General features: G+C 44.1%; 1 protein-coding gene across 1 annotated transcript in view; it reads left to right on the forward strand.

Moving 5' to 3' along the window:
* The first annotated feature begins 2,658 nt into the window (after positions 1-2,658).
* SLIT1 (slit guidance ligand 1) overlaps positions 2,659-15,783 on the forward strand; it is a 546,950-nt gene continuing 533,825 nt past the window's right edge. Inside the window, exon 1 of the mRNA XM_082269259.1 lies at positions 2,659-2,816. Coding sequence (XP_082125385.1) covers positions 2,779-2,816 — 38 coding nt within the window. The 5' untranslated portion in view covers positions 2,659-2,778. The remainder of the gene's footprint in view (positions 2,817-15,783) is intronic.

Below are 15,783 nucleotides of genomic sequence, written 5' to 3' on the forward strand. Positions count from 1 at the left end.
GCCCCCCCCCCCCTATCAATCAATCTAGATATGTACAGAAACCTATCTGTATTGTATAACAGCTCAGTTACCCCCCCCCCCAATCAATAACATTAACAACAAAACCAATAACATTAATAACAATGACAATAAAAATCTTAATAATAATATTGATGATGATGATATTATTATAAATATTATAATGATGATTAAAATACTATTATTGTTGTCATGTTATTTTTATTAATAATAATAATAATAATAATAATAATAATAATAATAATAATAATAATAATAATAAAAACAATAATAATGATAATAATAATAATGATGATGATGATGATGAAAATATTAGTAAATTATTAATGAAAATAGTAATAATAATGATAATAGTATTTATTACCATGATTATCATTATTGCTGTTACCATAATAATAATAATATTTTTATTATTGTTATTATCATCGTCATCATTGCATTATTATTATTTTTATTATTATTTTTGAAAATAATAAACATGACAACAGTGATTATATTCATCATCAATATTATGATTAATAATTTTATTATCATTGTTATTATTATTATGGTTCTTGTTGTTAGTAATAATATTATTATTGTCTTTGGTGATATTATGATGGGATTATCGGGTCCTGGAGGCCATAAAATGTAAAATATGGGTGAGCAATGGGTGATTATTGGTTGTGCTGTGCCTGGCTGCCATCTATTGTAGTGCTGAGCATTTGCTGGAGTTGTGCTGTGCCTGGCTGCCATCTATTGTAGTGCTGAGTATTTGCTGGAGTTGTGCTGTGCCTGGCTGCCATCTATTGTAGTGCTGATTATTTGCTGGAGTTGTGCTGTGCCTGGCTGCCATCTATTGTAGTGCTGATTATTTGCTGGAGTTGCGTTGTGCCTGGCTGCCATCTATTGTAGTGCTGAGTATTTGCTGGAGTTGTGCTGTGCCTGGCTGCCATCTATTGTAGTGCTGAGCATTTGCTGGAGTTGTGCTGTGCCTGGCTGCCATCTATTGTAGTGCTGAGCATTTGCTGGAGTTGTTCTGTGCCTGGCTGCCATCTATTGTAGTGCTGAGTATTTGCTGGAGTTGTGCTGTGCCTGGCTGCCATCTATTGTAGTGCTGAGCATTTGCTGGAGTTGTGCTGTGCCTGGCTGCCATCTATTGTAGTGCTGAGCATTTGCTGGAGTTGTGCTGTGCCTGGCTGCCATCTATTGTAGTGCTGAGTATTTGCTGGAGTTGTTCTGTGCCTGGCTGCCATCTATTGTAGTGCTGAGTATTTGCTGGAGTTGTGCTGTGCCTGGCTGCCATCTATTGTAGTGCTGAGCATTTGCTGGAGTTGTGCTGTGCCTGGCTGCCATCTATTGTAGCGCTGAGCATTTGCTGGAGTTGCGCTGTGCCTGGCTGCCATCTATTGTAGTGCTGAGCATTTGCTGGAGTTGCGCTGTGCCTGGCTGCCATCTATTGTAGTGCTGAGCATTTGCTGGAGTTGCGTTGTGCCTGGCTGCCATCTATTGTAGTGCTGTGTATTTGCTGGAGTTGTGCTGTGCCTGGCTGCCATCTGTTGTAGTGCTGTGTATTTGCTAGAGTTGTGCTTTGCCTGGCTGCCATTTATTATAGTCCCGTGTGGATGTACTGTGCCTGGCTGCCCTATATTATTGTGGTGATGTAGGATGTGCTGTGCCTGGCTGCCTTATTTTATTGGGGGGATGTGCTGTGCTTGGCTGCCCTCTGTTGGATGCACTGTGCCTGGCTGCCTTCTATTATAGTCCCATTATTGGATGCACTGTGCCTGGCTGGGGTGTTCTGAGCCTGGCTGCCCTTTATTGAAGCCCCAGTGCGGGATGTGCTGCATCTGTCTACCCTCTATTATAGTCCCAGTGTTGGATGTATTGTGCCTGGCTGTCTCCTATTACAGTGTTGATGTGGGACTCACTGCGCCTGGCTGCCCTTAATTATTGTCTTGGTGTAGGATGTGCTGTGCCTGGCTGCTCTCTATTATAGTCCCAGTGTTTATTGCACTGTGCCTGGCTGCCTTCTATTATAGTTCTAGTGTGATATGTGCTGTGCCTGGCTGCCCTTTATTGTAGTCTCGGTGTTGGATGCACTGTGCCTGGCTGCCTTCTACAATTATAGTGCTGATGTGATATGTGCTGTGCCTGGCTTTCCTCTACTATAGTGGTGATGTGCTGTGCCTGGCTGCCCTTTATTATAGTCCCAGTGTTGTACATCAGCACTATAATAGTAGAAGGCAGCCAGGCACAGTGCATCCAATACCAGGACTATAATAGAGGACAGCCAGGCACAGTACATAGTGATGTGTAATGTGCTGCCCCCTGTGGGTGAAGGGGGGGTAATATCTCGGTGAAGGGGGGGGGGGGGAGTAGGAGGGGGAGGGGCGGGGTCTCCCATTGATGGATGATCGCTCCGCTCTCTCCGATCTTCATTCTGCTGGAAGCGGAGAGAAGGAGAGGAGAGCCGGAGGAGGGAAGGATCTGTATACCGCTGTATACTTCCTCCTATATACCCGGGTGAGGGAAGGATCTGTATACCGCTGTATACTCCCTCCTATATACCTTCTTCTATCGGATTGTCCCATCTCGGTGGATCTCTGATGATTTAAAGGACCCCCCCGCTCAGCAGACAGCATGGCCCCCCGAGGATCCCCCACCCTCCCCCTATGGCTCCTGGCATGGAGCGGCCTCTGCCGGGTGTTTGCCAATGCCTGCCCGGCGCTCTGTACCTGCAGCGGCACCACCGTGGACTGCCATGGACTGGGGATCAGGATGGTCCCTAAAAACATCCCCAGGAGCACCGAGAGACTGTAAGTACCCCCCAAATACAACCCTATACCCCCCTTATACCTCCCCCCTATACCCCCCCTATATCCACCCTATACCCCCCATACCCACCCTATACCCCCTCTATAAGACTCGTATCAACTTTCACTATTCATGTGCAATATACGGTCAGATGTTTGCAAATCACAACTAAAATATCCCCCCCCCCACCCCACATCAACTTTCATCATTTATTATATATCACCAGCAACCTATCTGTAGTATAACAGCCCCCCCCCCAAATGCACCCCTATACCCCCCTTATAATTCCCCCCTATACTCCCCGTCTCCCCCCTATATCCCCCCTATACCCTCCTCCATACTCACCATACCCCCCTATACTCCCCATACCACCCTATACCCCCCCAAATACACCCCTATACCCCCCCCCCTTATACCTCCCCCCTATACTCCCCGCCCCCCCCCTAAACTCCCCGTCCCCCCCTATACCCCCTCTATAAGAGTCGTATCAACTTTCACTATTAATGTGCAATATACGGTCAGATGTCTGCAAATCACAACTAAAATATCCCCCCCCCCCCCATCAACTTTCATCATTTATTATATATCACCAGCAACCTATCTGTAGTATAACAGCCCCCCAAATGCACCCCTATACCCCCTTATACCTCCCCCCTATACTCCCCGTCTCCCCCCCTATATCCCCCCTATACCCCACTCCATACTTACCATACCCCCCTATGCCCCCCCTTATACCGCCCCCCTATACTCCCCGCCCCCCCTATACTCCCCATACCCACCCTATACCCCCCTATACCCCCTCTATAAGACTCGTATCAACTTTCACTATTAATGTGCAATATACGGTCAGATGTCTGCAAATCACAACTAAAATATCCCCCCCCCCCCCCCCATCAACTTTCATCATTTATTATATACCACCAGCAACCTATCTGTAGTATAACAGCCCCCCCCCCAAATGCACCCCTTTACCCCTCTTATACCTCCCCCCTATACTCCCCGTCTCCCCCCCTATACCCTCCTCCATACTCACCATACCCCCCTATACTCCCCATACCACCCTATACCCCCCAAATACACCCCTATACCCCCCCCTTATACCTCCCCCCTATACTCCCCGTCTCCCCCCCCTATATCCCCCCTATACCCCCCTCCATACTCACCATACCCCCCTATACTCCCCATACCACCCTATACCCCCCAAATACACCCCTATGCCCCCCCTTATACCGCCCCCCTATACTCCCGGCCCCCCCCTATACTCCCCATACCCACCCTATACCCCCCTATACCCCCTCTATAAGACTCGTATCAACTTTCACTATTAATGTGCAATATACGGTCAGATGTCTGCAAATCACAACTAAAATATCCCCCCCCCATCAACTTTCATCATTTATTATATACCACCAGCAACCTATCTGTAGTATAACAGCCCCCCCCCAAATGCACCCCTATACCCCCCTTATACCTCCCCCCTATATCCCCCTCCATACTCCCCGTCCCCCCCTATACTCCCCATACCCACCCTATACCCCCTCTATAAGACTCGTATCAACTTTCACTATTCATGTGCAATATACAGTCAGATGTCTGCAAATCACAACTAAAATATCCCCCCCCCCATCAACTTTCATCATTTATTAGATATCACCAGCAACCTATCTGTAGTATAACAGCCCCCCCCCCAAATGCACCCCTATACCCCCCTTATACCTCCCCCCTATACTCCCCGTCTCTCCCCTATATCCCCCCTATACCCCCCTCCATACTCACCATACCCCCCTATACTCCCCATACCACCCTATACCCCCCAAATACACCCCTATACCCCCCCCTTATACCTCCCCCCTATACTCCCCACCCCCCCCCCCTAAACTCCCCATACCCACCCTATACCCCCTCTATAAGACTCGTATCAACTTTCACTATTCATGTGCAATATACGGTCAGATGTCTGCAAATCACAACTAAAATATCCCCCCCCCCCCATCAACTTTCATCATTTATTATATATCACCAGCAACCTATCTGTAGTATAACAGCCCCCCCCCCCAAATGCACCCCTATACCCCCTTATACCTCCCCCTATACTCCCCGTCTCCCCCCCTATACCCCCCTCCATACTCCCCTCCCACCCCAATAGCCCCCCCCTATACCCCCCCTATACTCCCCGTCTCCCACCCTATATCCCCCCTATACACCCCTCCATACTCACCATACCCCCTATACCCCCCCATACCACCCTATACCCCCATTCACCCCTATACCCTCCCTTATACCTCCCCCCTATACTCCCTGCCCCCCCATCCCCCCTATACTCCCATCATACCCCCTATACCCCCTCTATAAGACTCATATAAACTTTCACTATTCATGTGCAATATACAGTCAGATGTCTGCAAATCACAACTAAAATATCCCCCCCCCCCCTCCCATCAACTTTCATCATTTATTATATATCACCAGCAACCTATCTGTATAGTATAACAGTCCCCCCCCCCCCCCAAGCAACCTATCTGTATAATATAACAGCCCCCCCCCCAGCAACCTATCTGTATAATATAACAGCCCCCCCAGCAACCTATCTGTATAATATAACAGCCCCCCCCCAGCAACCTATCTGTATAATATAACAGCCCCCCCCCAGCAAAATATCTGTATAGTATAACAGCCCCCCCCCAGCAACCTATCAGTATAGTATAACAGTCCCCCCCCCCCTATCAATCAATCTAGATATGTACAGAAACCTATCTGTATAGTATGACAGCTCAGCTACCCCCCCACCAGCAACTTTCATCCTTAATTTTATTCAATATCTCTGGCAACATATCTGTATAGTATAACAGCCCCCCCCCCCATCAATTTTCAACCTTTATTCAATATCTCCAGCAACGTATCTGTATAGAATAACAGCCCCCCCCCCCCCATCAACTTTCATTGTTTATTATATCTCACCAGCAATCTGTCTGTATAATATAACAGTCCCCCCCATCAGCAACCTATCTGTATAGTACAACAGCCCCCCCATCAGTAACCTATCTGTATAATATAACAGCCCCCCCCTCAGCAACCTATCTGTATAGTACAACAGCCCCCCCCCCATCAGTAACCTATCTGTATAATATAACAGCCCCCCCCACCAGCAACCTATCTGTATAATATAACAGCCCCCCCCACCAGCAACCTATCTCTATAATATAACAGCCCCCCCCCCCCCACCAGCAACCTATCTCTATAATATAACAGCAACAACATCCCCCACCAGCAACCTATCTGTATAATATAACAGCCCCCCCCCATCAGCAACCTATCTGTATAATATAACACCCCCCCCCCCCATCAGCAACCTATCTGTATAATATAACACCCCCCCCCCCCATCAGCAACCTATCTGTATAATATAACAGCCCCCCCCCCCCATCAGCAACCTATCTGTATAATATAAGAGTTCCCCCCCCCCCATCATCAACCTATCTGTATAATATAACAGTCCCCCCCCCCCCCCCCATTAGCAACCTATCTGTATAATATAACAGCCCCCCCCCCCCATCAGCAACCTATCTGTATAATATAACAGCCCCCCCCACCAGCAACCTATCAGTATGATATAACAGCCTCCCCCCCTCCCATCAGCAACCTATCTGTATAATGTAAATATATAAAATGTATCAACTGTCACAATGTAATATGTCCTGCAAAGTATCTGTATATAACAGCGAACCCCACATGATCAACTGTCACTATTTATAATGTGCAGCAAACTATCTGTAACACGCGTGATCAACTGTCATAATTTACTTAGTCTGTCCAGCAAAGTATCTGTAAATAACAGCTACATCTACATTATCAACGGTCACTATTTATTTATATATTGTATATTGTTCATGAAGGATACTTTGTTACAATATTATGTAAATAGGATATTCTGTAGTAAAATACAAGATTTGCCCCACTAATATTATATGTGCTTTTTTAAAAAAATATTGGTGGCGGTCCAATATGGCGTCTGCGACACATTTCTGGCGCCGTGTATTATTTAAAAAGTGTAAACGTAGATTTTGTTAGAATTTTAGGTATATAGTATAATAGAATATTCTTTAGTAAAGTACAAAAACTACCCCACTGGTATCTGCAAGGTTTAAAAATATTGGTGGCGATCCAATATGGCGTCTGCGACACATTTCTGGCGCCGTGTATTATTTAAAAAGCGTAAATTTAGATTTTGTTACAATTTTAGGTATATAGCATAATAGAGTATTCATTAGTAAAGTACAAAAACTTTACACCACGGATATCTGCGGGGTTTAAAAATATTGGTGGCGATCCAATATGGCGTCTGCAACACATTTCTATCGCTGTGTATTATTTAAAAAGCGTAAATGTAGATTTTGTTATAATTTTAAGTACATAGTATAATAAAATATTCATTAGTAAAGTACAAAAACTACCCCACTGGTATCTGCAGGGTTTAAAAATATTGGTGGCGATCCAATATGGCGTCTGCGACACATTTCTAGAGTCAAGTATTATTCAGTAAGTGTAAACTTTAAAATCAATAACATATATTATGTAAATAGGATATTCTGTAGTAAAATACAAGATTTGCCCCACTAATATTATCTGTGCTTTTTAAAAAAAACTATTGGTGGCGGTCCAATATGGCGTCTGCGACACATTTCTGGCGCCGTGTATTATTTAAAAAGTGTAAACGTAGACTTTGTTAGAATTTTAGGCACATAGTATAATAGAATATTCTTTAGTAAAGTCCAAAAACTTTACAACATAGATATCTGCAGGGTTTAATAATATAGGGGGGCGATCCAATATGGCGTCTGCGACACATTTCTAGAGTCAAGTATTATTCAGTAAGTGTAAACTTTAAAATCAATAACATATATTATGTAAATAAGATATTCTGTAGTAAAATACAAGATTTGCCCCACTAATATTATATGTGCTTTTTAAAAAAAACTATTTGTGGCGGTCCAATATGGCGTCTGCGACACATTTCTGGTGCCGTGTATTATTTAAAAAGCGTAATTGTAGATTCTGTTACAATTTTAGGTACATAGTATAATAAAATATTCATTAGTAAAGTACAAAAACTTTACACCACTGATATCTGCAGGGTTTAAACATATTGGCGGCAATCCAATATGGCGTCTGCGACACATTTCTGACGGCGTGTATTATTTAAAAAGTGTAAACGTAGATTTTGTTACAATTTTAGTTATATAGTATAATACATTCTTCTTAAGTAAAGTACAAAAACTACCCCACTGATATCTGCAGGGTTTAAAAATATAGAGGGCGATCCAATATGGCGTCTGCGACACATTTCTGATGGCGTGTAATATTTAAAAAGCGTAAATGTAGACTTTGTTACAATTTCAGGTACATAGTATAATAGAATATTGTTCAGTAAAGTACAAAAACTTTACACCACTGATATCTGCAAGGTTTAAAAATATTGATGGCGATCCAATATGGCGTCTGCAACACATTTCTAGCGCCAAGTATTATTCAGTAAGTGTAAACTTTAAAATCAATAACACTTAGGGGAATAAATGGAAGTTCTGCAGGCGGGGAGGAGGACAGCGCCATCCCTATACAACAATCTGCGATGTCTTCTTCTGCAGTGCATAATAATCATGAAGAATACTTTGTTGCAATGTTATGTAAATAAGATATTATTTAGTAAAATACAAGAATTGCCCCGCTAATATTATTTTCAGGTTAAAACATATAGGCGGCGATCCAACATGGCGTCTGCGAAACATTTCTGATGCCTGTAATATTTAAAAAGTGTAAATATAGACTTTGTTACAATTTTAGGTACATAGTATAATAAAATATTCTTTAGTAAAGTACAAAAACTTTACACCACGAATATCTGCAGGGTTTAAAAATATAGAGGGCGATCCAATATGGCGTCTGCGACACATTTCTAACGTTGTGTATTATTTGAAAAGTGTAAAGGTAGATTTTGTTACAATTTTAGGTACATAGTATAATAGAATATTCATTAGTAAAGTACAAAAACGACCCCAATGGTATCTGCAGGGTTTAAAAATATAGGCGACGATCCAATATGGCGTCTGCGACACATTTCTGATGGCGTGTAATATTTAAAAAGTGTAAATGTAGACTTTGTTACAATTTTAGGTATATAGTATAATAAAATATTCTTTAGTAAAGTACAAAAACTTTACACCATGGATATCTGCAGGGTTTAAAAATATTGGCGGCGATCCAATATGGCGTCTGCGACACATTTCTGGCGCTGTGTATTATTCAATATGTGTAAGCTTTAAAATCAATAACACTTTGGGGAATAAATGGAAAATCTGCAGGCGGGGAGGACAGCACCATCCCTACTATTATTTTAGGTACATAGTATAATAGAATATTCATTAATAAAGTCCAAAAACTTCCCCACTGATATCTGCAGGGTTTAAAAATATAGGCGGTGATCCAATATGGCGTCTGCGACACAATTCTGGCGCTGTGTAATATTCGTAAAGCGTAAAGTTTAAAATCAAAAACCTTTTGGGAAATTTTGTGCCTCTGCAGGCGGGGAGGAGGACAGCGCCATCACTTTACAAAAATCTGCGATGTCTTCTTCTGTATTTTGTGTATTTTATTTATGAAGGATACTTTGTTGCAATGTTATGTAAATAAGATATTATGTAGTAAAATACAAGAATTGCTCCATTAAATTTATCTGCAGGTTTTAAAAAATATAGGAGGCGATCCAATATGTCGTCTGTGACACATTTCTGGTGACGTTTAATATTCAAAAAAGTGTAAACGTAGATTTTGTTACAATTTAGATACATAGTATGATAGAATATTCTTTAGTAAAGTACGAAAACTTTACACCACGGATATCTGCGGGGTTTAAAAATATTGGCGGCGATCCAATAAAGTTTTGCGGCAAATTTCTGGTGGCGCGCATTATACATAAAGCGTAAACTTTTAAAATCAATAACACTTTGGGGGATGTATAGAAGTTCTGCAGGCGGGGAGAAGGACAGCGCCATCACTATACAACAATCTGCGATGTCTTCTGTATATTGTCCATGAAGAATACTTTGTTGCTATGTTATGTAAATAAGATATTATGTAGTAAAATACAAGAATTGCTCCACTAAAATTATCTGTGGGTCTTAAGATATTAATAATATCTTATTTTAAAAAATATAGGCGGCAGTCCAGAAAGGCGTCTGGGTCGCATTTCTGGCGCCGTGTAATATTTAAAAAGTGTAAACTTAGATTTTGTTACAATTTTATGTACATAGTATAATAGAATATCCTTTAGTAAAGTACACAAACTTTACATTGTTTACCACACTGATATCTGCAGGGTTAAAAAACATAGGCGATGATCCAATATGGCGTCTGCGACACATTTCTGGCGCCATGTAATATTTAAAAAGTGTAAACGTAGATTTTGTTACAATTTTATGTACATAGTATAATAGAATATCCTTCAGTAAAGTACACAAACTTTACATTGTTTACCACACTGATATCTGCAGGGTTAAAAAATATAGGCGGTGATCCAATATGGCGTCTGCGACACATTTCTGGTGGCGTTTAATATTCAAAAAGTGTAAACTTTAAAAAAAAAAAAACACTTTGGGGAATAAATGGAAGTTCTGCAGGCGGGGAGGAGGACAGCGCCATCCCTAGACAACAATCTGCGATGTCTTCTGTATTTTGTGTATTTTATTTATGAAGGATACTTTGTTGCAATGTTATGTAAATGAGATATTATGTAGTATTGCTCCACTACAAATTATCTGCGGGTTTTAAAAAATATAAACAGCGATCCAATATGGCGTCTGTGACACATTTCTGGTGACGTTTTAATATTCAAAAAGTGTAAATGTCGATTTTGTTACAATTTAGATACAGAGTATAATAGAATATTTTTTAGTAAAGTACGAAAACTTTACACCACGGATATCTGCGGGGTTTAAAAATAATGGCGGCGATCCAATAAAGTTTTGCGACACATTTCTGGCGGGGTGTATTATACGTAAAAACACTTTGGGGGATGTATAGAAGTTCTGCAGGCGGGGAGGAGGACAGCGCCATCCCTAGACAACAATCTGCGATGTCTTCTGTATATTGTTCATGAAGGATACTTTGTCACAATGTTATGTGCGGGATGAAAACAAGGACAGAGTGCAGACCTCCCCCCCAGTGTCTGAGCAGAGGCCCGTTCCGTGCAGAGTCCGGTCTCCTCCCCTGGCCAGCCCCAATCAAGCTGTCTCAGCTCCCCCCAACCGCCCCCTGCTGGCCAGGTCAGGAACCTAGATTCAGCCGGTGAGTAGAGAGTACCTGGAGCAGGGCTTCAGCCTGGAATGGGGGTCAGGAGGAGGACGGGAAGAGGGAGAGTGGGAGGAGGGCCGAGTCACTGCACCATGGGCCTCTGGTTTGTACTTGCCCCCTGGGCCTGAAAGTTGCCAGTCTGCCCCTGTAGTCTCCCAATGTTCCAAGGGGTTGGATGCTGTGTTTCCAAACCCAAAACAGGGGAAACCCTCCCAAGGCCGGATATCCGATCTCACCAGGGGAGGGAAGGGAGATACTTGGCCCAATCTGGCACAAATGTCCTTGATTCCAACAGTGCTTACTCCCAAAATTTGGGGCCAGAATTGAATGACTTGTGCCCACGTCAGGGACGATATTACCTCCAATGTCTTTGAATCCTTCAGCCTGTTACTGGCAACCTGGATCAACCAATGATTTTTGGTAATATGGTGTATATACCGGATTCGTGGCGACCGCCATCTACGTCATGTCCTCCATCGATGATCGTCTGCCCCTTAACGTGGAAAACCTCATCTTTTTTTTTTTTAGCAGCTTTTAATGAGAGCCGAGGCTGAGATGTCACGCTGGAAGCGCGCACATCCGTCTGCTTCTATCGCACGCTGTGATCTCGTTGGCTACGGCCGCACAAGAGCGTTGAATTAATCATGCACTTCAAAGCATTTAGGAACTATAAATATCCCCAGATAGGGACGGGATGACGGCTTCTCTCCTTCTCTCCCGTGCGTTCCGTTCGAGGTTTTCCAGGGTTAGTGAAAACTTCTTGAACGGTCGGCCGCCCTCCGTACCTTCGGGGAAGCGGCGGTTGCTATTAGAAACTTGGTTAACCACTTCAATACCGGGCACTTTCACCCCCTTCCTGCCCAGGCCAATTTTCAGCTTTTAGCGCTGTTGCATTTTGAATGACAATTGCGCGGTCACGCAACGCTGTACCTAAACCAAATTTATGTCATTTTTTCCCCACAAATAGAGCTTTCTTTTGGTGTTATTTGATCACCACAAGGTTTTTCTTTTTTGCTAAACAAATAGAAAAAGACCGAAAAGTTTGAAAATAAATTTTTTTTTTGTTTATGTTATAACATTTTGTAAATAGATTTGTTTTTTTCCTGCACTGATGAGCACTGATGAGGCTGCAGTGACAGGCACTGATGAGGAGGCACTGATGGGGTGGCACTGATGGGCACTGATATGCAGCACTGATGGGCACTGATATGTGGCACTTATAGGTAGCACTGATATGCAGCATTGGTGGGCACTGATGGGCGCTGATAGGTGGCACTGATGGGTGCTAATAGGTCGCACTGATGGGCACTGATAGGCAACACTGATATGCAGCACTGTTGGGCACTGATATGTGGCACTTATAGGTAGCACTGATATGCAGCATTGGTGGGCACTGATGGGCGCTGATAGGTGGCACTGATGGGCACTGATGGGCGCTGATAGGTGGACCTGATGGGCACTGATAGGCAGCACTGATGGGCACTGATAGGGGGCACTGGTGGGCAATAATGGGCACTGGTGGGTGGCACTGATAGATTGCAATGATGTGCTTGGCAGGGCCCCCTCGTATATATCAAAACAACATTTTCTCAAAAAATATACTAAAATCATTCTTAGAGGACACAAAGATAACAAAGAAGCTGTGTGAATTAGGCCTTTCTTTTAAATAGTTTTTTTCCATTTTTCGAAAAAAACATTTTATAATTTTAAAAAAATGTTTAAATGTGTTAAAACTATTTTATTTTACATTTTTTTAATAATTTTTTTTTTTTTTGCAATTTGTTATTTTTTTTTTTATGGGACAGGGAAGCCCCAGCAGCTTCCGCGGGGGGCCCTGTGTCTGTGTCTCTCCCTGCAGCAGCTGAAAGACAGTGGGAGAGAAAAAGGTTTTCAGCTGCTGCAGAGAGCTGCACAGGGCATCCTGTATTTGCCCACCTACCCGACTGCACTGATTCCCTCTGCTGTTGGGGCCCCCCTGTGTGCCTGGGCCCCTCTACAGGAGGACTGGTGGTCACCCCCCTATCAGCGGCCCTGGGGGTAGCAATCCCATTTGCCTGCTGTCCTAAATCGTTGAAGCCCCCCGGCGTAGTGGGATGTTTGTGTGATTTCTCATCCAGCAATTTATATGTTTTGTTTGTTTTTCAACATGTTTTGCTGATGTTCAAAGTGAAAACATTCCGCCCTTGGGGCCCGCTGACAGAGGCGGAGTCCTTCTACAGAATAATCGCAGGGGGAGGGGATTGCAATCTAGAAAAAAACTAGAAGAGGACTATTTTCAGGCACTGTATGAGGTCAGATGTATGGCAATAGAATCCGAGTTTTATTAGAACCGTATTCAGACTTATAAATCCATAGAAATCAAGGCTCTCCAAACTGCGGCCCCCGGGGCCACATGTAGCCCACTAGAAGAGTTTATCCAACCCGCAGCTGGTGTGCACAGTCTCTGCTTCTTCCCCAAACAGCACCCCCAATTTTTCAACCCCCCCCCCCCCCCGAAGTAGGGGGGACCCTGATGAAAGGGGAGACTTTGATTGGGACACTGATATAAGAGGGGACTCTGATGGAGGCCCTAATGTAGGGGGGACTCTGATTCTGATGTATAGGAGGACTCAGATGGGAATCCTGATGAAAGGGGAGACTTTGATTGGGACACTGATATAAGAAGGGATTCTGATGGAGGCCCTGATGTAGGGGGGACTCTGAAGGAAATGGGGACACTGATGTAAAGGGGCCTCTGATGGGGACACTGATGTACGGGGGACTCTGATTTACAGGGGACTCTGATGGGAATCCTGATATAAGGGGTGACACTGATGTAAGAAGGGAATCAGATGGGGATACTGATATATGGGGGACTCTGATGGGGCACTGCTGTAAGGGAGGACTCTGATGGAGACTCTGATTCTGATGTAAGGGAGGACTCAGATGGGAATCCTGATGAAAGGGGAGACTTTGATTGGGACAGTGATATAAGAAGGGATTCTGATGGAGGCCCTGATGTAGGGGGGACTCTGAAGGAAATGGGGACACTGATGTAAAGGGGCCTCTGATGGGGACACTGATGTACGGGGGACTCTGATGTACAGGGGACTCTGATGGGAATCCTGATATAAGGGGTGACACTGATGTAAGAAGGGAATCAGGTGGGGATACTGATATATGGGGGACTCTGATGGGCACACTGATGTAAGGGAGGACTCCGATCAGGATACTGATGTAAGGGAGGACTCTGATGGGGACACTGATGCAAGGGAGGATTCCGATGGGGATACTTATATATGGGGGACTCTGATGGGGACACTGAGGTTTTCAGTTACTCTGATGGGGACGCTGATGTAAAAAGGGACCCTGATGGGGAAACTGATGTAAGGGGGGATTCTGATGGGGATACTGATGTAAAAGAGGACTCCAAAAGGGACTCTAATGTAAGAAGGGACTCTGATGGAGACTCTGATCTAAAGGGGCCTCTGATGGAGACTCTGATGTTAGGGGGCCTCTGATGGAGACTCTGATGTAAGGGGGCCTCTGATGGAGACTCTGATGTTAGGGGGCCTCGGATAGACACTCTGATGTTAGGGGGCCTCTGATGGAGACTCTGATGTAAGGTGGCCTCTGATGGAGACTCTGATGTTAGGGGGCGTCTGATGGAGACTCTGATGTTAGGGGGCCTCTGATGAAGACTCTGATGTTTTTTGGGGACTCTGATGTATAGGGTTCCCTGGTGGTGACTATGGCTTGAGTTCAGCGGAATGCGTTTTGTAAGGACTGCATAGAAAATCAGTGTGATGCATTGCGATTTTTAGCTCCATAGAAGTTCACTGGAACAATGGAACATTAAGTTCCCCACAAACAGAGCTTTCTTTTGGAGGTATTTGATCACCTCTGCGATTTTTATTTTTTCCCCTCTATCTCCCCGACTTTTTCCCCTCTATCTTCCCCGACTTTTTCCCCTTCTATCTCCCCGACTTTTTCCCCTCTATCTTCCCCGATTTTTTCCCCTTCTATCTCCCCGACTTTTCCCCCTCTATCGCCCCGACTTTTTCCCCTCTATCTTCCCCGATTTTTTCCCCTTCTATCTCCCCGACTTTTCCCCCTCTATCGCCCCAACTTTTTCCCCTCTATCTTCCCCGATCTTTTCCCCTTCTATCTTCCCGACTATTCCCCCTCTATCGCCCCAACATTTTCCCCTCTATCTTCCCTGACTTTTTCCCCTTCTATCTCCCCGACTTTTCTCCCTCTATCGCCCTGACTTTTTCCCCTCAATCTTCCCAACTTTTCCCCTTTATTGCCCCGACTTTTTCCCCTCAATCTTCCCGACTTTTCCCCCTCTATCGCCCCGACTTTTTCCCCTCAATCTTCCCGACTTTTCCCCCTCTATCGCCCCGACTTTTTCCCCTCAATCTTCCCGACTTTTTCCCTTCTATCTCTCCGACTTTTTCCCCTCTATCGCCCGGACTTTTTCCCCTCTATCGCCCGGACTTTTTCCCCTCTATCGCCCGGACTTTTTCCCTTCTATCTCCCCGACTTTTTCCCCTCTATCTCCCTGACTTTTTCCCCATCTATCTCCCCGACTTTTTCCCCTCTATCGCTTCGACTTTTTCGCCTCTATCTCCCCGACTTTTTCCC

This window comes from Pelophylax lessonae, assembly GCF_965119305.1.
Source record: "Pelophylax lessonae genome assembly, chromosome: 9".
In the NCBI taxonomy this organism is placed as follows: Eukaryota; Metazoa; Chordata; class Amphibia; order Anura; family Ranidae; genus Pelophylax; species Pelophylax lessonae.